This window comes from Suillus fuscotomentosus, assembly GCF_016647785.1.
Source record: "Suillus fuscotomentosus strain FC203 chromosome Unknown F5891scaffold_18, whole genome shotgun sequence".
NCBI classification, from domain to species: domain Eukaryota; kingdom Fungi; phylum Basidiomycota; class Agaricomycetes; order Boletales; family Suillaceae; genus Suillus; species Suillus fuscotomentosus.
In genome coordinates, this window is record NW_024539530.1 from 530,938 (window position 1) to 554,896 (window position 23,959).

The following is a 23,959-nucleotide window of genomic DNA, read 5'->3' on the forward strand; positions in this document are numbered from 1 at the left end:
CAAAGGATTAGGAGCGCTCCGACGGTGACGTGAGGATTGATGTTGATATTATTTACAGTGGGCGATACCCCGGCATCTCGATCATCTCAAATGTTGAATTATGTTTGTCGTTCTGATGGATCCGAATGTGTCGATTCATTCGCAGGGATATCTGATTGCGTGGAATGAGACAAAGGGCAAACAACATACGATAGTATTCGTCAACAGTATATACCGTCAAATTCCGCTAAATTAATAGGGAGCAGCAGCAGCTTGGCACTGAAAATACAATCAGTCACAGAACTATGTTTGATTGAATGGATGCGCACAGCCTTCAACTGGTCAAGGTACCATGAGCAACTTGGCAGGTCTGCCTTGTCCAAACACTTGGTGAACTCCTTAGCTTGAACTTCACAAGCAGCGCCGGTTGTCTGGTATGCTTGTTGCTGCTGTACAGGTGCTGCTTGCTCCGCGGGTGCTGCAGATGAGCTGGAGCCAAACAGCATGGAGGAGATACCATGACCGATGGTAGATCCAACAGCGACGGAACCGGCAGTTGCGGCCATTTGTGCAAACATCCCAGGACCACTAGATGTCTGAGCGGGAACGGGTGGTGCGGGGGCGTGTGCTGGGTTACTGTGGGCTGCAGCAGGAGGCATTGCAGCCGTATGAGCACCGCGGGACTGCTGAGGAGCTGCAGCTGCGGGCTTAGCAGCTGGACGGGAGGAACGCGAAGAACGCTATGAGAGAGAAAAAATAAGCTCACGGTAAAAGACAATTAGTTGAGATGTCTTACAGGCATGATGATTGAGATGGTGGTTCAGAGCAAAGGTGCTTCGGGTAGAACTGGATGGAATTTTTGGCCGGCGAAGCAAACCTTTTATATCCATCTTCCCCGGCTCGAACACACGCGTCCCCGGCTGCCGAGTTTGTTCGCACGCATAGATTCCGGTGACATCCTTTTTGAGAAATTGACATCAAAATTCAAAGTCTTTACTCGAGCTCGCTGTGTTACACAACAAGTTCCAGCTGCAGGGGCGATGGTGATGGCAATGGTGAAGGTGCCGCGTGTCTCCTTTGGGTCCCAACTGAAGAGGAGGTGTTTACTCTATCCACAACGCTCGTTCTCGGCCTTAAAATCCGCTACCCGAACAGCTACTCCCCCTTCAACGTCCAAGGCTTCTACCACGAGTGGACAAGCGTCTGCCACAACGTCGTCTAATGCATCAAGAAAATCTCCAATTAAGAATGAGAAGAAAGCGAAAAAGGCACTCACTGCTACAGACAGCACGGAGGCGCAGCTCAAACAAATAGAGAGCATGATGAACATGGCAAACACGTCGAACCTGTTTCCAACCATGGATATGTGGGGTACTAAGTTAGTGACTCTCGGTGTGTGTATTCTTTATAGAAGGATAACTCAGACTCAGTTTATCACCCATCCAGACGTAGAAATACCACGCGACGCTTCACTGCGTATGCTTTTCACAAACCCAGGCGCGTTTTGGCATGCAAAACAGCACAATTTCTCCAATTGGTTGAAGAACACGTTCAGGTTCGCGTCCAATGTTTCATGCATCTTTTATCCCTTTCATCCTCATTGTGCAGCATGTATACCATCGCCAAAGCTCGAGCTTTTACGGGAATAAATCATGATTTTCGATTTAGTCACTTATTCCTACCACGCACATGGCGTCAACTGGGCAGCGTAACCTCACATTCTTCAGCATCCTGGTTAGCACCAATACGACGCATTGCAATGGATAACTATCTGGCTATAGGCCGTGCCATAGCTGAGTGAGTATAATTTTTGCTGACCCCAATTATATTTAATTATATCAACAGCAAGGATGAAGCCACTCTGAAGGCGCTGACAACAGCCGACCATGCCACCAAGGTGAACAAGATTGTTCGCACTCGTAAACCTGGCGAAGTTTGGCAATGGAAGGTTCTAAGCGATGTTTCAGACACAGCCCTATTCCAAGAGAAAAGCTGTAAGTATCGACGTTACACTCTCCATTTTTTGGGGGTTCACAATAATACAGTATTCCGTCCACTTGCAATATCACCAGGAGCTACCATCGTATCCATCCGTTCCGGTGAGGTTTATGTTGCGAAGGAACCCCCGAAGCGCGGCAACCGACTAGTGATACATGCACTAGTCAAGTTCGAGACTGCGCAGGTGAGTGTTCTTCCAGCACACGTAAATTGTCTACGAACTGACGCTGCTCCAGGAACTCAAGGTGTTTACCAAGCAGGGCCAGCCAGTTGATGCTAAATCTACAGAACCTCATAATGTCGTGGAATATCTCGTGCTCGAGAAAGTGGGTTGGTATGACAATACGTGGCAGGTGCGGGACCAGATCTACAAGTAAACGGGTGCTGGATGACGGATGTAATGGGAGTTTGTGATTAGATCTCTGTCAGATTTCATTTGCGGATTTGCGAGATAACTATGTAGCGGTCGTGTGACGGGCTACGAAAAGTGCGAATTACCATAGTCATTTTCAATAAGGAGAAAATAATTGTAAGTACCATATAGACCCCAAATATTTACAGTCGTGGATGTATCGGATACATAATCCTAGGCGCTCAGCGCTGCAGCACTCGGTCCGGTTTGATGGTGTCACGTGAATATTAGCGCGAGAGTTAACGTTAGGCGCTTCAATGATCTGCACAGTCAGCGCTGCAGCGCTCAACTTGCTGTTCAGCCTGAGAAACTCACAACATGTACTATGTCTTTGACATGCTGCACAGACGACATGAACCAGAATCGCGAGAGTTGCCAATAATCGAGGTCTCGTGCACAGTTTATCGATATCACTGGCCCCTTGTTCGCGCAGAGAAATTATCACGCCAGAAACTTCATTTCGCCCTCCCAAATTCATATCACTCAGCAACCTAGCGCAACAACTCAGGGCGCACCATCATCATCGCAACTACGATCTCCACCTCCACCTGCTACTACTTAGACACTTTCCACCGTCACTGGTATCGCTGGGCAATGGAAACAATCTCGCGTCCTCGTACAACCGTAAGAGATTCTGGATGGCGCGCTTGTTTCATGGCCTAGGTTTGCTGCATGACTATTCAGTACACCAACAGTCAACATTAGGAAGCGACTTTTTGGGCGGTCCAACCATAAATAGTGGCCTTGTGGCTGACCCAGAACTTCACAAGTTCGCATGATAGGTCTTATGAACGCAATGTCGACCAACCTTTCAACAACTTCCCTTTTCAAATTCGCAAACTTTGCGGACAGTCGCAATGCGGCGGGCTTCCCAAGAATGCTGATACAATGCTCAAGGTTTCTGTAGTTGCCAAAGGTCAGGAGCTCAGTGTACAGGTGAACTCATTCAAGCTATGAGTTGGCAGCGGATAATCAACATGGTCATGAAAGCGCAAGATTTTAGAGAATGGCCCTAGAGTTACTGCCATCGAGTACTCTGCTGTATTACAGACCTGTTCGTTACATAGATCTGATTTAATGGCACTCGCACAATTCAGAAGGCGCACATTGAAATGTTCACTAGTGATGTAGCCAAGCTGGACGCCGACCCCTCGACAGACTGAGGAGCCTGACTGTTATTCGGTATACCCTTGACCAGTCCGCCTGGGTTCGAATCTAGATAGTACTACATAGTGCCAAGTGTTATCTTACTGTAAATTATCAGCCTTGGGAACATGTGTTCAAAACACGTGTGAATCGTGTGCCGGTCCATTTGATCTCCACGGTGACTCCACCCTGCAGCTGCACTTGCTTTGCAGTACTGCAATACCAGTGCTTGATGTACACGCACCCTCAAGCCTCAAGGCCTCAAGGCTCAATTGAACACGCTGATTGCGACATGTGCTGCGGTGTGTGTTACTACGTGTACATATACATGAAGGCTGCTGCATCATGGATCAGATCGATCACGAACTTGTTACCTAAGTGACTCAGTGAATCGAATCACATACTCAGTAGGTTTATATGCCTTGCGATGTGTGAGTAAACCGTGACAGTCGTCTATTCTAGTACTATCATACTGCGATGCAGTCACGGTGGCTCTCTACTCTGACATCAACGCTGCGACCAGTTACTTCTGGCGGCGTTGAAGTATTCATTCCTCTGACGAAAGTCTCACTGACTCGGAGACAGGCCCGCCGGGTTTGTTGCACTCTTATCCTACGACGAACATTGCATTTTAACCTAGGACAAGGATGGGGAGTAGTGAGAAAATGTGAGTACAGTCAATATTAGTACTGTCTTTACTAGACTGATGTCAGAAATGATTGACAGCACTTTTCGATAAGCCGTCGCAAGTTGCGGGCGCGTTATATGATAAATTCGATCACCCAGTCATTCGTCAAGGCACTGCAACGGTCGGCAGCCTGACGAAAAAACTTGGATCGTTGCCTACTTCAGCACACATGCTGTACGGTGGTTCGCACTTTCCAAATGCTGGAAAGTTTTGTTGGGACAAGGCTGCTGGTTTCGGTTCAGATATCCAGGGGTGTACAGACAAATTCTTCCAGCATGCCAGGGAATTCTGTCCCTCTGACAAGATGGCAGAATTGAGGGAGTCTGTGGACAGCGTCGCCAGCACAGCCACGACGCTGTATCAAGTCGTCAAAGAAGCCGCAGAACAATGTGGCATTCCTCTCTACACTATATCGAATAACCTTGTAAACACCTTCAGTGTCCTATTTGAAGAGCTCAAAGAACAGTTTCCACCACCTGGTGAAGCTTCTGGTCATGAGAAGCGCATGACCATGATGAACACGGTTCTTGATCATTTTGAGGAGTGTTTTCTGCAGGTTGTTGGCGAGCTCGGAGTGAGCGAGGAACTCCTTAAAAGTCTCACAGGTTCTCTCAAAACTGGTCTTAAACATATGCTTGTGACCATCGGTGTGTCACGATCAAACGACCGTTCGTTGACAACCTGATATCAAATGATGATACAGGAGACATCGACGAGCAGCATCCAAATCTCGTACGGGCCCTCTTGCGTATCATGATTAGCATGCTATCTACCAATGGCCCGGAGTCTCTTCTCACGATTCTCCGCACAGTTGGGTTTGGGCCTTCGGGACCAATGAAGGGTACGATTTTGTATAGTTGCAACACATCACAATATTTATAACGTTCTTAGGTGGAATTGCTGCGTGGTTGCAAGGGTGGTCGTCTGGCCCCGCCGTGCCAAATGGCGACTGGTTTGCGATGCTTCAGCACCTTGCCATGATGAGAAGAGCGCAACTGTAGAACTAGTGTGAGGATTCCCTGCCCGTAGTCTAGAGGGCAGAGAACCAATATCACCTTACTAACAACATGGTTTACCTGTCTGATTTCCAAGGCGAGTGCCCGACCACTCACCTGACTGCCACCCACAGCTAACCGACTGTACTTGGCATAGGTTCTGGTAACCTCCTTACCGACTGTCAAGTCTTAACTGGGTCGTGAGTCCACGCTAGTACTACTTAGCCTTGGACTGTCATACTAACGCAAGCATCCAGGGCTTTTACCCTTTACTACCTAGAGTTTCAGTACTCAGCACTACCATCCTTACTGTATATCTTTGCCGACGATCGTTCTTGTTTCAGTTCCCTCGCGCTGAGGTGATTCTTGTAGTACAAATCCTGCTTAACTTGTTCGATCAAAAAATAACTTTACATTCGTCAATTTGTTATCAAGGGATACAATAGATACCAAGTGGTGATAGAGAAGAAACCACGATCCACCCAATGGGAATTCACTGTCAAACAGCCAGCGATGAAAAGCGAACATTGCAGTATACCTTGGTGGTGGTAGTACCACGATGAGGCACGACGAGGCCAGTGCAGTCTGGTGGGGATGTGGTGTTGAAGCCAGAGACATTGATGCGAAATAGGAGACGGCGTGTCTGACATTCTCGTTGGCGTGATGTAGATGTCAGTGAGTCAAAGAGAGGGAAGATGAACGCAGATGAGCGCCAACACACGATACCAGCACCGATTGGCAACACATGCAAACAAATGTGCGAGGAAGCTGGGCGATGGTGCATAAGTTGAGGGTGAGAGGAGTGGCACATCGCATACACGCCTCATAAACGAACACTTTGCAGGTAGTTTATCATACTACTATCATCCATTGTCCAGGCGACTTGTTACAACCTTTTCCTTTCAGAACACTACTAGGGACTTCTCTATATCCCATCCCATATTCTGCAGTCCGGGCTTGACGGCATGTGTTATCATAGCATCAGGACCGCACGCTAGGATGAGTCCATGCTCAGAGTGGCGAGGCATGTGCTCCGACAGCAACACATCATTAATTCGCCCAACGCTGTACGGCCACTCCTCAGGAGCGACACTAAGCGTGTAGTGCAGCTTAAAACGCCCCCTGCCATGTAATGCAAAGAGTGTGTCAAGTTCTTCTCTACAGAGGATGTCCTGCTCTGTCTTGTTCGCACTGATCACCCACACTCGGGTCTCGCTTTCCGCGTTTTGGAAGATACTGCAAAGCACCTGGAGGATCGGTGTTATCCCTGCACAACTTTATTTAGTATTGCACGTTTACGATGTTGCATTCGAAGTCATACCACTTCCACCGCAAATCATGCCGACTTCTTTGATGGTCTTCCTTATCCCGTTCCACAATGCAGTGCTTGGCCCGTCCCAAATGAAGGACCCTAACGGCCCCTTGAGCTCCACGCTATCTCCGATACGTAATTGATGGAAGCCAGTGGTCATCTTCCCTCCAGTGGGGATTGACGCGGAAGGAAGATACAATCTAATGAAGACTTCAGTGCGAAGAGCATATCCTGATGAAGAATATGAACTTGATGAGAAAGTCGATGAAGCCTACTGCGTCTTGTTGCGATACCGGAGTATAAGCCCTCTGTACCATCTCCCCGGTATCCTGTCGGCGTAAGCGAACGAAAACATGTTGTCCAACTGGCAGACCTAGCGGCTGGTCTCCTTTTGGCAAGGCGAAACGATACAGGTAAGAATCGTGGTTGATCTGCTTGATGGCACACAATTCAATATCCTTCCATCGGCTGCGCTCTAGAAAGGTTCCATCGGACTGCGTTGTTATGGGCCTTTCTCTGGTTAAACTGGTTACAAGGGTACCAATGTGGTGCTGTAAAACGGCCCATAAACCAACGTTCTACTGCAAAATCACGAGGACTTACCTCAGCCAATTTTTGTTTGCCTTCTGCAGAATGTATGGCGAAGAAGTCTTCGGACGCATCTTCGCCAGCTACAAGCAATATAGAGTCCCCGCCTCCTGGGTGGTCCTTTAGAAATGGAGTTCCATCGTAAACCTCACCGTTGATGACAAACCACGGTTGCTGTCGATCTTGCGCCCTGAACTCTTCCAGAGTAATTTTCCGATTCATGCCAGGCTTGGTCAAGCAGACCTTATCTGATTCGTGCTTTGGAGCACGTGGTGCGAGATCCTGTCCTTTTTCGCCGGAGACAGGCTTTGTAATATCCTCCCCTACCGCTTTCATGCGCTGATTTCTACCATCAGGATTTGTTTCTGGGACCAAAGATTAAGCATCACCTCCATCCATCCTCCATTCGCTGTCCCAGCGAGTGTTGGATGTTCAAATTGCAAGACGATTTTCCCGTCATCGTTGATGGTTCTATGAACGGCAATGCGAAACCACCTGCCAGCAGCTCGCAACAGGGCGCAGAATATCAGGTTTATCAAGACGTACCAGTTGTTCATCATGCCAAGTGCATGCCAATACCTGGGAACAGTTGATGTTAATGAACCCGCACAGTACGGTCCTGCCTTACATGTCTCTTTGTTGGAACGCGAGGCCTTCATCCATAGCTCTAACCATCAACACATCACAGCTCGCTAGAATGTCATGCGAGACATCAAATGTCCAGAAGCACCAACAGCTAGATGGGATCTGAACATTTTTCATTGCAGCGGTAATGGTTGCTGCTCACAAGGACGTATCGCGCTCTGATGCGTCAAGAGTTCCATAAAATGGGTCTTGGTGACGCACTTCTCTGAATCGGTCCTCAGGATACTCACTTTTTGACACGATATCAATGAGGTATCGATTCTGAAGCGTGTAGACGTACATGTTTCCCAATGTCCATGTCTCCCCTTGGTCAAGCGAAACCTCGACGCGGGTCACCCTGCGACCTCCACCTGCATACGCATATCCTCGTATAGGATATGATGCGATTGTGCCATTCTCATCCGGCGTCTTATTGATGTAGAGATTTTCATTATGATCCGGTTTCGCGATGACGCTATTGACGTTAAGCTCCCTGAAGACTCTTGTTCAACATGTGGTACATAAGAGAGCAAGATTAAACCAACGTGATGATGTATCTGAGATATCCTCGATCTGGTGAGTAACTTGCTGAGGAACGCCAGAGCACTCGAACTAACCTTGGGTCATACCACCAATGCTTCTCAGCGCGGGCTTGGTCAGGCATAACCTGCGCTGGTAACATTTTGTTGTCCTATGCAACATTAGTGCAATTCATCCTCGAGGATAAAGTGATCTACGCATACCCAAAAGTGCAACTGCATGAACAAAACCATCAGTCGACGCTTATTTGAGTTGTACAAGAACTGGCATACGTGGTGCTGGCTTTCGCGACTACTTATTTCGATGCGTCTCAGCCACTAAGTGGTATCTAATTGACTATGGGTTCATTGTCATCGGGAAACACCTTACTTTAACAGACCGTCCACCGATCTGACCCGGCACAATGATGCGCACGGGAAAACCATGGTCTGGTTCCAACGGTAAACCATTCATTGCCCGGGCTAATGTAGAAGGTCAGGAAGAATCGTAACACTGTAAATGATTCGAGTTACCAAGAGCATACCCTTGTCCTTATTGGAAGCCCATGACAGTCGCTGCGATGTTCCATAGGGCCCGTTCGGAAGCTTGTCTCCGCCTTCAAAGACAACGTATTTGGCTTGTCTACAAATTGGTCTCACGTAATTCAATACGTCGGCCAGATATACGCCTGTCCAAAGGGCTGTTGATACTTGATATTGATGTTGGTGAGGACTTGTTTGAATTAACACGAGTTGAAACCTCACCTCCCGCTGCTCCCCAGCTGAAGCCAAGTGTCTTGCGGATGACATTCTGTTCTTTCCGCCTGTTGCCGGCGCATACAAGGGTTACAGGAATGCTAACAACGGGAAACTTTTCTCGGAGCTCTTGTAGAGTGAATGTAACCTCTCGTTCCACCAGACCATGCACATGGATTGTCCAGTTAGCAGCTATCTCGTGGTTGACCTGTGGCACTGCACCATGATTCCGCACGAAATGCAGGCGAGGTGGAGTGAAGAATCCCTGTAAAGACGCTCTCAGTCCCGTGCAAAACATCGGAAACAAGATACCTACACACTCAAATAGATCATTGAGTCGCGCTTCAGAGTTAAACGGATGTTTTCCCGTCAATCGTACGAGTTCTGGATTCTGAGCGCAGAGGACTCAAAAATCACACAGATATCATTGATTTACTGTCCTTACACGATTGACCCAGTTATCTGGCGTGTCAAGATCCTGGTGAATGTAAATGTCAAATTAACGTTGTGCGCTGAAATATTCAGCACAACCTGCTGAGCTACTTCTGTTGGGGTAGCATTGATTGGGAGCTGTGGGAGGCACTGGGGAAGTTGGGGACCATTCCTTTCGGGCCCGTCGAGGAATGAGGGAAAGAACGCTACAGGTAGACCATCCTGAAGTTTCTGGTTGGTGAGGTCCGGGGAGCGTACCAAGGACATGAAAGCAATAGACGGAGTGGTAGCAGGTGATCGAATGCACTAGGTGAGTCGGCGGATGAACTTGAAGTCCTTGAGAATTGTGGGGTGACAGTCAAATATTGGGTCGCCACTAGCACTGCTCGGCGTTCGATAATACTAACCATCTCTCAAGTCACGCGGGGAATTTATCTCGTTATTGTCATGGTCCTTTCAAGTGTTCGGCCAGAAACTGATTTAGTTCTGTCAACTGATAAGCTGTTATCGATTAGCACGCATGGAACTTACGGAAGACTGAAGTTGAATCCCTTGGAAAGTTTCGCAGTGCCTGCGGCTTGGCGGACGTAACTAAATTTTGGACATCAAAGAAGTGACCAGAGCAGGTGCCTGGGGTCCTACGATGAAACATAACATCTCAATACAGTTCATATCGGACTTCCCCTTATTGATAGTACCATTCAACAGTCCCGCCTGTTGCGATATTCAATGGGCGCATGAAGTACACCAGAGTGGCAAGCTCATTCGAGGCTCATATTGGTCACCTTGATCGTAGCTATGTCCGATGTCACCTCTCGCAGCGCACGACTAATATCGACTGACAATATTGTGGTACCATAGTGATGTACTAGCTGGCACTAGACCATTGTCTTCATGCCCGTGCTGAGCGCTGATTCCTCGTAGTGATGCGTTACTCGGCACCTTCCGCTAGCAACCCTTACCCCGGTCATTAGCACGACGGCTTTCTCATCTTTTCAAATGGCTATGAGTCAGGATTATTCGACCAATTCCATTCCTCCACTGATGTGCAACATATATCAGACCCAGTGCACTCAGCACTGCTGCAATCGTATCAGCTATCTTGGGATATCTCATGCGCGGGACCCGCAACTGTAAGCACCTATGTAGCAGCTAGAAGCGGTGAGGGAAACAATGAAATCTGGCATATTGTAAGGACGCGGCGATTTCGACATTCGTGCGCGCGCGCCACTTGAGCTCCGCTGGCGCTCCAACATCTTTGAGGCTCCTTTTTATTTCGGTCTCCGCATGCTCCTTCCGCACCCCAATGGCTTCTGCGTGCTCTTTTCATGGTATCGTTGGCATTCAAAATGCTACACCTTCTAGACGAATTCAACGAGATTATATTAGATGCATCGCCAGGAGATTATCATGGCATGGAGTCACACGGACAATGAAGACAGACCATATGCGATGGCAGCAGCAGTGCTTGCGCACCGACAGCTGTACACTCCACTGCCAAGAGTGCGAGGTCGTAGAGACAACGGCTAACGTAGTATAGATGAATCAGACCGCCTGAAGCGCTTGTCTAGCTATAAAAAAACTCTTTTACATGTCAGAGGTAGTCTAGGCTAGTTCAATCGTACATGTTGTCACTCGAAACATCCCTGGTAAGAGATCTGAGTATATGACCATTTTCGACTGACATCTTTCATTCAAAACTAGTAGGTTCAGTCGATACTCTCCTGCTCGAACTCACTTTGACATCGACGCAGCCTTCCCGATTGATTGATTGAAATAAGAGTTCGGAAGTGCTCAGTTATTATTCTCACTATCATACAGGACAGGAATATCTCACATCAGTCAAGATGCAGGCTCATGTGGTTGGACGATACGAACAGACGAAAGCATTTTCCTTAAAGAAACGTACTGTAAGAATGGTACTTAGGTACCTTGTTCAAAACTGAGGTACACGGATAATACAGAGTAAGAGGTTCACACCCTGGGGTGCTATCTCAGTACTCATTGTATAGGGTGGGTGGACCTTTTACTTACAACTGTGATGACACCAGCAATCCAAAATGCCCTGCCAAGAGGATATGGTTGAAAGCGGAAGATAATCGCGAAGAATATCCCTCCAAGATTTCCCATGGCACCTACAATTCCGGTCTAGACCAGTCAAGTTTGAATCATTCTGCCATCACCACACACCAAGTGATGTAAGACTGACCATGAATCCATTGGAGTCTTGTGACAGAACAGGATCAGTCATGAAAATTGGCAATTTAGTACACTGAACACGGACTGGGGTTGCAATGTGGAACAAGAGAAAAGTTAACTCCATTGGCGACCTCATTGAACATTGCGACAATGACAAAGATCACAATGATGACCTCAACTGGTGTTGCTGTCAGGCATCAGTGATAAATTGAGGTCCGAACTCACGAGATGGATGAGAGTGGTTGTCAATGTAAAAACCAAGACCAAGCGATAAAAGCCCTTGAGCGACTCCACAAGCGATGGTCAGGTACTTCTTGCCAGGCACCTGCAGAGCCTCTTCAAACCGATTTCATGCACAATGTCAATGGCACTTACACCAAATTTGACATATATGAGATCTCCGAAATATCCGCCTGTAATGAGATGGTGGTTATGAGGAGGAGATAGCTTAGCTTGCGAAGAAAGTGACTAACCAAGCGGCCGGAAGAACACATTAAGGAGACCATATATGCCTGCAATCTGATAAACCTGTCATCACATAGGTCATGGCGACTGTTAAAGGAGACTCACATAGCCAGCTTTGGTTTGGCCAAAAGTGGGGGACTTGAATAGGGTATACAGAACGGTAGCCAAGTTGACTTGAATAGCAAGCTCGTAGCCGAAAGTGGTCATATAAGCCAATGAGGGAAGCCAGGTCAGTGGGTTTAGAACGATTTCATACGCCGTGTTCAGGGAAAGTGGATTGTTGACAGCAGCGTCCAATTCTGAAACCAAGTCTATAACATTCGGTTAAGCGAACAAGAAAAATCAACAAAAGAGAACGATAAGCACTGACTTGTAGCAGTAACAGCAGTAACAGTAACCTCGATGTTCTTCTCGTCTCCAGTCTCGATATCATCACCAGACTTTGTTTTTATATTCTCGCTATTGCTCGTTTGATCATCTGACGTAGGAAGTGTAGTGGCAACAGCTTTATAACGATCACTCCATTTGCCCGCGGGATGGTCAGTGCCAAACATTAGAGTGGCAGCAGCAACAGAGAGGAGAATGGGAACAGGAACGATTGCAAATGCCACCCGCCAGGCAACGTGAGGGCTCATACCGTTAGCAAGTAATTGATTGAAGAGAGCGATCATGATGATGAACGTGAAGCCGCCACCCGTATCTCCCCAGCCTCCGCCTAAGGCATTTGCTGTGAATTCGACTATATTAGAATACCCAACACATTAGATTTTTAAACAGAGTTTCACCTGTACCAACGACATTCTTGTCAAAGAACGCAGTATTCCAAGCTTGACAAGAGACAAATGTGGCACCGAGAATGCCAATGAAGAACCGGACAATGTAGAGACCTTGCACAGTTGATATGGTTCCAGCAAGGCCAGAAGGAATCGTCCCTATAATGAGAAGACCCGCCATCACCTTGCGGGGCCCATATCCTACAAGATCAAATATATGAAGTGCTAGGGTGTCGAACTGTACTCACGATCGACGAGGAGACCTGATATAAGCCGTACAACAAGGGTGGCGCACAGCGAAACAATATTCGAATTCCCTTAACAGTGTTTCAGATCATAACTAACAGTGCATGGGCTCGGAATTTGAACGTACCGACTTCCTCAGATGTCAAGTTCAAGTCAGTCTTGATGGCATCTGGAATGAGAGGGGCGAATGCGAACCACGATAAGCTGTATAAACAAATCACGTTTAGTGGCTAACGTGCACAAAACATCTAATAAATCTCATTCACAAGGCGACAAAAAATCCAAGCCACGACCTGCATGGCTACCAATAAGATATGACACTGTATACACTGCTTAGAGAAACGTACAGATGGAAATTGCGAGAGTACTGATTGTTCAGCGAGAAAATAGGGATCGTGGAACATTTGCTGTTACTGGGATTGATCACTGGGTAGCGCATGCTCGCATACGCATTGCTAATGCCAGAAAGTGTCAGGGCAGGCATAGGCGCAGTCGACGAAAATACAGTGTTGAAGGGCGAATTGCAAGAATCTTGAACGGAGTATGAGCGTCTTGGGTTTTATTTTAATCACTGACCCAAGCAAGCTAAGACATTGGTCCAACAGTGAGTGACAGACTTCCAAGGATAATTGATCACGATAAAGAAGACGGGAACCTGAAATACGTATCCACCGACACGGCCCCAATCATCAAGGTCAGGATGCTGTCAGTGGCGCATGAAGAGTGGCTACTGAGGCACCTGAGTGCTACCCTTGGCAGCACTTTGGCATCAGTGAACCGGTGAAGAGACCACCTGGGTAACACCATATATGGTACATATTAGTAACGATTATGACATACCATACCTGTTACTAAGTAGGGGCGAAATCATACGCTGCAGCACTTCAGCAATAGCCGCAGCACTCAGCAGTCAGCCCATACTGTCATGATGATATATCTATTCTGTACTGTTAGCCAGAAACCCTGATACATCCTCCTGTTTCCTCATCCACTGTCCAAATTGGATGTATCCCTTTGTGGCGCTGCTTCACAGGCTTTTACAGGCTTACAAATCATATATACATATATACGGGGGGTTGGATACCATACATGGAAGTTATTCACCCGTTGGCCCTTGCACCCCCCGGTAGGACCAATACTAGTTTGTTCTTCTGCATCGGCTTCCATTGACTGGATCTTCCCATTGGCAGGTCCGTCGACAGGTGGATCTCTGATTGTATCTAAGATCTGATGTGAGTACTTAGATCAGAAGCAATGAATGCATGGTCGTGTTGAAAGATTATAGATAAGTGATAACTTCGATTCGGACAACAACAAACAACACTCGCTTACATAATACACTATGCGCTCATTAGAAGTTTTATATTACTTCGCACCTCAGTCTTCGACTATTGAGACTGAGGTATGATATTATTTATTTAGACTCTTTACTACAATACTGACTACTACTCTAGTACTTACTTTTGTTTATAGGTCAGCTAGTAGTCTCCCAGTCTTCGACTATTGAGACTGAGTACTTACTTTCGTTTATAGAATTTATTCTGTCCTTCTTTCGTCCGTCGCATCCTCGAACAAAAGGTTATGAGCCCTGGTGCTTAGAATCAATCCAGTACCACAAAGGAACATCAACCAAAACAAGAATTAAATGTCGAACACACCCTCAGTGTCTGCAGCCCATTCAGGTGCAGCTGCTTCATCCTTGAACATCCCTTCCATATCATCCAGTTCTACATCTACAAGCAGAACTGCACAAGCCTCAAATTGTCTATATGATATTCCATCCCTCGAAAACGATGGTTCAAATTTCCAACTATGGAAGTACCGTGTCGAGTTAATCCTTGACCTTCGAGGACTATGGGGAATTGTTGAAGGAAGTGAAAAGATGCCAGATAGCACAACGCACCCTGTTCAACACCAGGAATGGTTAGCAAGGAACAAGGAAGCACGAGCTCAGATAGCTCTCACGCTGAAAGATGATCCCTTGAATGGGATACTCTATGTGCCCATAGCTAAAGATGCCTGGAAGAAGCTCTGTGAGCGATACGAGGGTAGAGGAAAGCAAACAATTGCTCAACTCATTGGCGAATTGTTTCAAAGTACCTTGACAGACAAATCTCCTATGGAAATGCAGCTAAACACCATGCGACAGAAGGCATTCATACTGTCCTCGCTTGGTCAGCCGCTCGACGATTCACTGGTCGCAGTTGCGATGGTGATATCCTTACCTTCATCCTATGCCACCCTTTGAACGATCCTAATGTCCAGTAGTGACAAACTCACCACCGAAACCGTCATAGCCCAAGTGCTGGTGGAGGAAAGGCAATGACAGGTTAGCAATAGCCAATCTGCGCTCATTGCGAAGGGACCTGTGCAAAAGAATAAGCCTAAGCGCAAGGATAAGGACAAGAAGAAGTCAAAGGAAAAGTGCACATACTGCCAGATTCCTGGACATGAGGAGAAGGACTGTCGAAAGAAGAAAGCTGCTGAAGACGCTGCAAAGAGTGGGAAGCAGGTGGACAAAGACAAAGGAAAAACGGACCTATCTGCGAAGGTCGCACACATCTCGTCGGACCATGACACACTGCTCCAATTATTCATGGCACATGGGCACTCTACATCCGCATCCAAAGATGATTGGATAGTGGACTCTGGTGCATCTGCAAACATGATGTGTCAGCAGGAAATTTTCATCAAATATCGCACACTGAACCCACCTGAACAAGTAATCATCGGAGATGGACGCTTGATAGATGCGATAGGTATCGGACGTGCTGAAATAAACATCTACATTGGTGAAAATGAGTACATCCACTCCATCCTGCAGGAAGTCTATCACATACCAGACCTGAATGTGAACCTTCTGTCAGTTCCCCGCCTCATGAAACAAGGTCTCGAAGTCACCTTTGATGGTTCCCAATGCAAGATCCTTGCAAAGGGAAAGACTGTCGCTCTCGCACATAAGCGAAACTCGCTATACATCCTTCGAGTAAAGCCCTGCAAGAAAGCACATGCATACATTCTGCAAGGACCATCAGCTCCGCTCGATCCAGATGTCCCCATAACAGCTCTCACCTCGCGCATGCTCCATTCGAGTGCAACTCTGGACACATGGCATCGATGACTTGGGCATGTAAATTTCGACTCCATATCTAAGTTAATTTCGAAAGATATGGTCAATGGGATCAACATAAAGGGTTCAAGTACTCACAATAAGGCAGTGTGTCAGCCTTGCCTTGAAGGCAAGCAACACCGCAACCCAATCCCAATGAAATCCAATGTCGAAAGCCCAGGAGTCCTGTATCGCACATACTCTGATGTATGCGGACCCATGGAAACAGTGTTGCGCGCCGGCTTCCGATACTTCGTTACATTCATAGATGCCTATTCACACCAGCTCGTGGTTAAACTTGTGAAGACCAAGGATGAAACATTTGCACTCACCAAAGGATACTTTGAACATGCAAAGACCGAGACTGGAGAACGCCCCAACCATTTTCATAGTGATGGTGGGGGGGAATATGGATCAAAACAATTTGCATCCTATCTCGAGTCAAAAGGCATCCATAACGAGAAAACAAACGCATACACACCACAAGAGAACGGTGTCGCAGAGCGGATGAATCGGACCTTAGTTGAAATGGCACGCAGCTTGCTACGAGATGCTGGACTGCCAAACACATATTGGGGTGATGCAATCCTATATTCGGTGCACATATTGAACCGGGTTCCAACTCGTGCGATAGATGGAGACATTACACCACACGAAGCGTTCACTGGGAACAAGCCATCAGTATCCCATCTCCGAGTATTTGGGTGCAAAGCCCATGTACACATACCTGATGAAAAACGCCAGAAGCTCGGTGTGAAATCGCTCAAATGCGTCAACCTTGGGTATGCCAAACATCGAAAGGCCTATGTATGCCTGCATCATCCAACCGGTCACATCCTCGAGTCGCGAGACGTCATCTTCGATGAAGGAGATCCACAAGGGCCTAGTCATGTCAAGATAGACACATTTCTCCCAGAGAAACAGGTCACTGCTGCAAAGCACAACACAGATGACCTGCAAGGCCTGGAAGCTCCTCATAAGTCAACAATTATAGAAGAATTATCAGACGATGACGCACCGGAAGTGGGAAATACAGCTACCGAATCTCCCCACAAGGATGATGATGTTGATGGACAGCCAGCTCCTCTAAGCATGGTCAAGTTCGAGCCTGAAGACCAGAACAAGGAAGTGTCAGCACTGAACAACACGCGTGCGTTAGAGACAAACCGTGTTCAACCACTATCTCCTTCAGCCACTCGACAAATAGCACCTCCTGCTCCATATCCTCGCCCAGCTCCTCCACCTGAAGTAAGGCGCAGCTCGCGAGTGCGACGTGCACCTATGCGAGACGATGATCCTCGCTACTTCATAAATGCCTATGAGAAGTCAACACTTCAAAGAGAGGAACCGGTTATACAAGACATACCTGAGGCAGTGGGCGAGATTGAGGCTGCGGAGACACATGGGGAGGCTTACAAAGCTACAGTAGCTTGTAATGGTGAGCCTGGGATGTTCCATGAAGCAATGAATGGTCCAGACGCAGATCTATGGTACACGGCGATGACCGAAGAATTGAAGATCTTCGAGAAGATTGGCCTATACGAGGAAGTTGAATGCCCTCATGACCGCAAGGTTGTAGACTCGAAATGGGTCTATAAAATTAAGCGTGGACCGCATGGCGAAATTGAACGCTATAAGGCCAGACTCGTCGCGAAAGGTTTCACGCAGGTCCAAGGGATCGACTACACAGACACCTTTGCCCCCGTCACAAAGTTCTCGACGATTCGAGTCCTTCTTGCCCTTGCAGCCAAGTACGATCTAGATATACATCAGATGGACGTCAAGTCAGCTTTTCTAAACGGTGAATTGGATGAGGAAATTTACCTGCAGCTCCCTCCTGGCTTTTGTGACTTGTCGAATCAAGTTTGGAAGCTCAAATGTGCTCTATACGGTCTTAAGCAGGCACACAAAGCATGGTACAAAAGACTACGTACCGTCTTCGAGTCTCTCGGCTTCACACGCAGCAATGCAGACCATTCTGTCTTCTACAAGGTTGAGAACAGCACAATCATTATAGTCGCCGTCTATGTTGATGACAAAATGATACTGTCAAAGGATAAGAAGATGATAGATGAGCTGAAGAAACGGTTAGCAGCAGAGTATGAGCTTACCGATTTGGGAGAAGTGCGCTGGATTTTGGGAATGGAAATCATTCGCGACCGCGATAAATGCACGATCAAGCTGTCACAGAGCCGCTACATCGAATCGATACTCGAGCATTTCGATATGGGATCCAGTCGTCCTGTGAATACGCCAATGGACCCTAATACCAAGCTCATCAAAGTGAATGAAGCCGAAGTCGACGTAAAGACTTACCAAAGTGCCCTAGGTGCACTGATGTATGCGATGCTTGCGACGTGTCCGGACATCGCGTTCGCAGTAGGTGCTCTAAGCAGATTTGCAGCTACCCCCGGACATGCGCACTGGACTGCTCTAAAGCGTGTCTATCAGTATCTACGCGGCACTGTCAATAAATGTTTGACATATCAAGGGAAGTCAGAAATGGACTTACATGCGTTTGTCGACGCGGACTGGGCCTCAGATGTCAATGACCGGTGTTTGATAACCGGATATATATTTTCAATATCTGGAGGAGCAGTTAGTTGGAGTTTGAAGAAGCAAAGTTCAGTCGCACTTTCCAGTACCGAAGCAGAATATATGGCCACTGCTGCTGCTACGAAGGAGGCTGTTTGGTTGAGGACCCTACTCAGAGAACTAAACTTCTCAGAAACTCCCCCAATAACTCTCCAAATCGACAATCAATCTGCAATTCTGTTAGCCGAAAATGCCATGTTTCATGAACGTACCAAACATATAGCGATACAGTATCACTTTATCCGAGAAAAGTTGGAGGAAGGAGAGATATGCATTGAGTATGTTCCCATGAACGGACAGATTGCCAACATTTTGACGAAGGCACTTGTGCGCAAGAAGCATGGACGATTCATCAAAGGAATGGGAGTGTTGAACGGCGAGAGTTTGATTTGTTGAGTGGGCATGTTGAAAGATTATAGATAAGTGATAACTTCGATTTGGACAACAACAAACAACACTCGCTTACATAATACACTATGCGCTCATTAGAAGTTTTATATTACTTCGCACCTCAGTCTTCGACTATTGAGACTGAGGTATGATATTATTTATTTAGACTCTTTACTACAATACTGACTACTACTCTAGTACTTACTTTTGTTTATAGGTCAGCTAGTAGTCTCCCAGTCTTCGACTATTGAGACTGAGTACTTACTTTCGTTTATAGAATTTATTCTGTCCTTCTTTCGTCCGTCGCATCCTCGAACAAAACATCGATTCGTCAAAGTGTAACTTTACAACTTTACCTTCGAAAGCCACTGCATTCCCCGTGTTAAGTACGATCCAAACCATTTGTCATGGACAGACTAAGACAGTGAATTGAGTGACACGCGTAAGTAACTACATTAATGGTTGTCAAGGATCGGATCTCTTTGCTCAAAGTCGATTGTACACTGCATTGAAGAGGCATGGAAGTGTTCTGTCTGTTTCAAGTTTGGAACAACAAACAAAGGACAAGACTGCGCTAACATTGTATTTCCTGAGTTCTTACTGTAATAATGTTCTAAATGTCAAAGTAACATTATGAGGCCACAATCTCATGACATGCAAGCAAAACATCATATTATTTTTGTTGAGAACAAACATTCGTCGTGTGATTAGCAAGTACTACACATGTATTACAAAAAATTAATATTGGGCAAGACAGAATTAGCAAGATATATGAGTCGGTGGAATATGTTAGATGCATTACACCTTCATCAGTAAACTCACACGCTCTGTACAGAGCTGTACAAGCCCACACAGCGTGCCAGGCCTACAGCCTGGTCCCCTTGTGACAGACAGCAGATTTCCAAAAGTGATTTGGACAGTACTGTACAATTGCTCACAGACATCACAGAATGTCCTGCATGTCCACAACTCGGACACTGGCAGTTGCTGAATGTTTGTAAATTACCTTCCCCCAGTGCTTCCCAGTCCCATAGAGTAGCAGTAGTACACACTCACACTGTCACAAGGAGTTCCAAATAAATCTGATCATATTGTGCTGACAGAAATGATACTGTAAACAAACACGGCCCAGCTGGCCAACATGCAGTAGTAATAGTATCCGAGTGACGACAAGAAAAACACGACAAAACTAATTAAGTACCACCTTCAAGTGAGTGTGCTTCATCTCCAAGCCGCCACGAGAGTCAACCTTGAGGCTTTCCAACCTGCCGTTGGATAAATACGATCAGTGTCATAGAAAATGGATATAAAAATACTCACCAGCCGTATGCCACCCACTCCCAGAGCTGCTGTACCAGTTTCGGGCCATGATACGCATCCTCCAAAATGACACCCATCATCTCCAGCATCTCCTTGTATTCGGTTTTGTACTCCTTTGCAGTGAAGTTTGGAAAGACCTTGCTGGTACCATTCTTTTCGAAGCCAAGGAGACCACAGTCATACTGCAAATATTGAGTCAGTAACCTTGATATTTAACTTGAGTAAATAATACTGCAGTGGCGACGAGAGCCAAGCATGACAAAGGCAGCTGTGTGCGAAATATTTCTGGCCTTCACTGAGCAATTCTGTAAGGTCCGGTATAATAAAATAACACAACGGCTTCTCGAAGTGCAGGACTTGCGAAGTTATTAGTCTTTCCCTGTTCAAATCATACATCAGCACAGTGAGGGGTGAAACAGGGAAATAAAAATAAAAACATTGGCATCAAATCCACCTCGTAGGAACAGAGAATCTTTGCGCTGCCTTGATGCTTCATGTGAGACCCACGCTGGCCGTTCCAGGGCAGGTACCTCAGCAGGGGGAACAAGACCCAATATGCTCAGGGCAAGGGAAATCACGACCTTCTTCAATTCGGACTGCCAAGTTGCGAGATCGTCATAGAGCTGTGATTATATGGTGTGAGCATGCTTGTAATGACAGAGAAATACTTACCAGCCTTGCCATGTTGGATTTCTGTGCAGGCCACACACCTATGCTGATTGAGACCACAGAACTCAGGAACATGTGAAGACTTACTGGTTTCTACCTGCTTCCCAGCTTGCTCCCATGCAAGCTTGACCGATAAGAGGACTTCCGTTATCGAACGTGTTAAGTCATGGGTCAGAGATGGAAATGGGTTTTCCAATGCATGGACTGCACGACATTCTGCCTTCGCGTCCTCCAGGAAGCCTTTCCAGCCAGTTCCGTACCACCCGAGTTGAGTGGGCTTTGCTTCAGATCGTGATGTCGGAGCTTCTTGTTGAACATCAGTTTCAGTTTTCCGGCATAGTATTTCAAGAGCCTCAGGGTCAGGGAGACGATGCTGGCCATTCTTTTTCTGGTGTTTCTTGAGTACATCATCTATCTTCGGTTGTGTTAGCATGAGATTAGCAGCTGCATTGTCTTGACGTAAGTTCTGAACATGTGGCTGCAACTGCACCAAGGTGAGACTAGCCACTGCACCATCTTCATCTTCGTCGTGTGAGTACTGAAAGTCAAAGTCGGGTGTCAAAGGACGTGGATGTGAAAGTGGCTGAGGTGGTTGTTCCTGCGAAAATCCTGTACATATAATAAGAATCAGTGACATACATAAAATGTGAAGGGCGCAACCTGGATGAGTTGTGTGGCGTCCACGAACCACTCCCCATCCAACAATATCATCTTCACCAGCATCTTTGACCCCTTCTTTGGTATCTTCGTCCGTTGAACTCTCATCATTTTCATCACTTTCGTCAAGATCTGATCCATCGCTTATTGGAGGGGGTCAGTTCTGAGGCTGTAGCGCTGGGCCTGTAGGACCCTTCGGGAGCCTTGGGAGTGCAGTGCCTTGAAACATAGGCTGAATATTGTGCTGGGTGACATTCGGAACACTTGGCTGCAAGTGCCCACCTACACCAAGTGATGATGGTTGAATCCGCAGTGCTGGGTCTATAACATGCTCTGGCATTTGGGGGGAAGTGGCAGGCTGATAATACTTGATGGCATTTGAAAACCTTGGCTCTAAGGGTGCACTCGGGATAAGTGATGGCACTGAGCTGTTAGTAGGGGGGCGTGCAGCTGCAGTACCATTCATGGCAGCCATGTAAGGGTTATGCAGGACCTGCGAGTTCAGCTCTAAGGGTGCGTGTGGGATAAGCAATGGCACTGAGCTGTTAGTGGGGGGCGTGCAGTTGCAGTACTAATCATGGCAGCCACGTAGGGGTTATTCAGGGCCTGCAAGTTAGGCTCGGTACCCGGCAGTACAATTGTCGTTTGGGGCACATCCTGTTGCATGTTGGATGCCTTAGTAGATAAAATAAATGAATATAAAGGTGGACACGACTTACTTGAGATGCATCAACAAGATTCAGATCTGCCGGAGCATATGGTGGGGGAGCAGCGACCTAAGAACTGGAATTAAGCATCAATTAGTGTCTGATTGTGACGACTTACCTTTCTAGACTTGTGGCCTTTACCTTTGCGAGAATCAGGAGCTTGTGGGTTCTTTGAAACATCAGCACCAAAGGTCGTTGAGCCTTTTGAGGGCCGTTTATGTGATGGTTGTTCAAGGACTGTGTCAAGTTTTTCTAGCTGTGAGTTTCATCCGCCCGTCCCTGTGTTCGAACGTTCAGAACGTCGAGGGCCACCAAGTTCATCCAAAGCGCCCCGTGGAGTTTTCTTGGATCATCCAGTTGGAAGGCCAGTGTCAGGATCTTGAGCCTTTCTCTTACTAGTCTTGGACTTCCTAGGGCTGGGCATCGTTGCAGGGAATAAGACAAAAGCTAGAACACATGAATTTACCATCCAAACTTACTCATATTTAAGTCTTCATGTCCAGATTCTATGGCGGACTTTGAAGTATCCAATGTAATATCGCAGCAGGTGCTGCCATCCGATACCGTACAGTTGCCCTGCTGAGTCAATATAAAAGTAACAAATCAGTGCAAGGTAGACAAATTGAGTAACACACCTCCAGGTGCACATGTAATAGCAGTCGTGCCATCCGATCTCATCTGACATCTCCTTTGCCGTAGATCCGTCCTTCGCCAAAGAACAGAGCAAACCTGATGCATACTAGTAGTAGCACGCGATCATGAATGTCAGTTGAATGTGAGAATCCGTGAGTATACTGCTCATGTCACGTGATAGAAGAAAAAAAGAGTTGAACTCAGTGAACACATTGGCACAACTTGAAGATGCAAAAATGAGTTATAGAAAAGTTTGTAGTAGAAGTACATTTACTAGTACTCTGTTCTACATTCCAAGAAAGACATGCTAGAGTAATGTGAGATTAGAATCACAATAGTAGTTTGAGGGAATTGTATTAAACAACAGCCTTCGCCCGCTTCTGTGTAAAATAAGTCCCCTCAGACTCTGGGATAACTCTCTTGTGCCTCACGGTGTCAGTATTTCCCCCCAGAGGAATCTTCAACTCTTGTGACGTGAAATACCGCTCTGGAGAGAACTCCTCTGTCTTGTAATTGGACAGAAAAGAGTCCAGGAGCTCTAGCACTGCATTGAAGGCTACCGGATGCTCATCATTGTGCCTCATCAGTTCCAACCAATCATCTGCGAGCTGGGTAAGGTCTGCGAAGTAGGGGTTGATTTGACGAAGGAATGTTGCCTTCCCTGAGTGGTAAAGGACATACTTGGACCCGACACACAGCGTGGTGTTTGGGTCATTCCAGCCTTCTGTCATCAACCCAGCTTGATTTC

The 23,959-nt window shown here is 46.8% G+C and overlaps 5 protein-coding genes across 5 annotated transcripts; 2 read left to right on the plus strand and 3 right to left on the minus strand.

Moving 5' to 3' along the window:
- Positions 1-231: 231 nt before the first annotated feature.
- F5891DRAFT_1107338 (uncharacterized protein) lies at positions 232-560 on the minus strand (the record flags this gene model as incomplete). Its single annotated transcript, XM_041363670.1, has 2 exons — positions 232-258; positions 309-560. 2 exons carry the CDS (start codon positions 555-557, stop codon positions 232-234), a joined length of 276 nt encoding a protein of 91 aa, XP_041227791.1.
- Positions 561-970: 410 nt separating this feature from the next.
- Positions 971-2,405, plus strand: F5891DRAFT_179585 (uncharacterized protein). The gene is made up of 7 exons (XM_041370811.1): positions 971-1,078; positions 1,135-1,371; positions 1,426-1,534; positions 1,588-1,776; positions 1,825-1,973; positions 2,025-2,161; positions 2,214-2,405. The coding sequence occupies exons 2-7, from the start codon at positions 1,299-1,301 to the stop codon at positions 2,352-2,354; spliced, it is 798 nt and encodes a 265-aa protein (XP_041227792.1). The 5' UTR covers positions 971-1,078; positions 1,135-1,298; the 3' UTR covers positions 2,355-2,405.
- Positions 2,406-3,708: 1,303 nt separating this feature from the next.
- On the plus strand, positions 3,709-5,659 carry F5891DRAFT_1025444 (uncharacterized protein). The gene is made up of 7 exons (XM_041361362.1): positions 3,709-3,942; positions 3,998-4,202; positions 4,262-4,870; positions 4,927-5,064; positions 5,115-5,315; positions 5,376-5,418; positions 5,476-5,659. Exons 2-5 carry the CDS (start codon positions 4,013-4,015, stop codon positions 5,222-5,224), a joined length of 1,047 nt encoding a protein of 348 aa, XP_041227793.1. The 5' UTR covers positions 3,709-3,942; positions 3,998-4,012; the 3' UTR covers positions 5,225-5,315; positions 5,376-5,418; positions 5,476-5,659.
- A 461-nt stretch (positions 5,660-6,120) lies between these two features.
- F5891DRAFT_1186797 (uncharacterized protein) lies at positions 6,121-9,715 on the minus strand (the record flags this gene model as incomplete). The annotated part of the gene is made up of 19 exons (XM_041366738.1): positions 6,121-6,485; positions 6,540-6,730; positions 6,780-7,081; positions 7,134-7,457; positions 7,508-7,613; positions 7,665-7,697; positions 7,747-7,854; positions 7,906-7,992; positions 8,044-8,235; positions 8,288-8,299; positions 8,360-8,433; positions 8,486-8,497; positions 8,555-8,599; positions 8,652-8,743; positions 8,806-8,970; positions 9,026-9,281; positions 9,333-9,407; positions 9,462-9,494; positions 9,548-9,715. The coding sequence occupies 19 exons, from the start codon at positions 9,713-9,715 to the stop codon at positions 6,121-6,123; spliced, it is 2,640 nt and encodes an 879-aa protein (XP_041227794.1).
- Positions 9,716-11,281: 1,566 nt separating this feature from the next.
- Positions 11,282-13,870, minus strand: F5891DRAFT_1277292 (major facilitator superfamily domain-containing protein). The gene is made up of 14 exons (XM_041370262.1): positions 13,479-13,870; positions 13,398-13,424; positions 13,259-13,335; positions 13,134-13,202; positions 12,898-13,086; positions 12,483-12,839; positions 12,218-12,423; positions 12,121-12,166; positions 12,023-12,060; positions 11,873-11,972; positions 11,733-11,825; positions 11,658-11,674; positions 11,483-11,596; positions 11,282-11,429 (listed from the first exon to the last, which is right to left on the minus strand). Exons 1-14 carry the CDS (start codon positions 13,613-13,615, stop codon positions 11,385-11,387), a joined length of 1,515 nt encoding a protein of 504 aa, XP_041227795.1. The 5' UTR covers positions 13,616-13,870; the 3' UTR covers positions 11,282-11,384.
- Positions 13,871-23,959: the final 10,089 nt, after the last annotated feature.

Coding starts and splice junctions, on each gene's coding strand:
- F5891DRAFT_179585 (XM_041370811.1), top strand. CDS start 1,299: ATGATGAACATGGCAAACACGTCGAACCTGTTTCCAACCATGGATATG. Junction 1,535..1,587: donor TGGTTGAAGAACACGTTCAG/GTTCGCGTCCAA, acceptor CTCATTGTGCAG/CATGTATACCATCGCCAAAG. Junction 2,162..2,213: donor TCAAGTTCGAGACTGCGCAG/GTGAGTGTTCTT, acceptor ACGCTGCTCCAG/GAACTCAAGGTGTTTACCAA.
- F5891DRAFT_1277292 (XM_041370262.1), bottom strand. CDS start 13,615: ATGCCTGCCCTGACACTTTCTGGCATTAGCAATGCGTATGCGAGCATG. Junction 12,840..12,897: donor CAAGAATGTCGTTGGTACAG/GTGAAACTCTGT, acceptor TCGAATTCACAG/CAAATGCCTTAGGCGGAGGC. Junction 12,167..12,217: donor GCCAAACCAAAGCTGGCTAT/GTGAGTCTCCTT, acceptor CAGGTTTATCAG/ATTGCAGGCATATATGGTCT.
- F5891DRAFT_1025444 (XM_041361362.1), top strand. CDS start 4,013: ATGCAGTCACGGTGGCTCTCTACTCTGACATCAACGCTGCGACCAGTT. Junction 4,871..4,926: donor ACATATGCTTGTGACCATCG/GTGTGTCACGAT, acceptor ATGATGATACAG/GAGACATCGACGAGCAGCAT. Junction 5,065..5,114: donor GCCTTCGGGACCAATGAAGG/GTACGATTTTGT, acceptor TAACGTTCTTAG/GTGGAATTGCTGCGTGGTTG.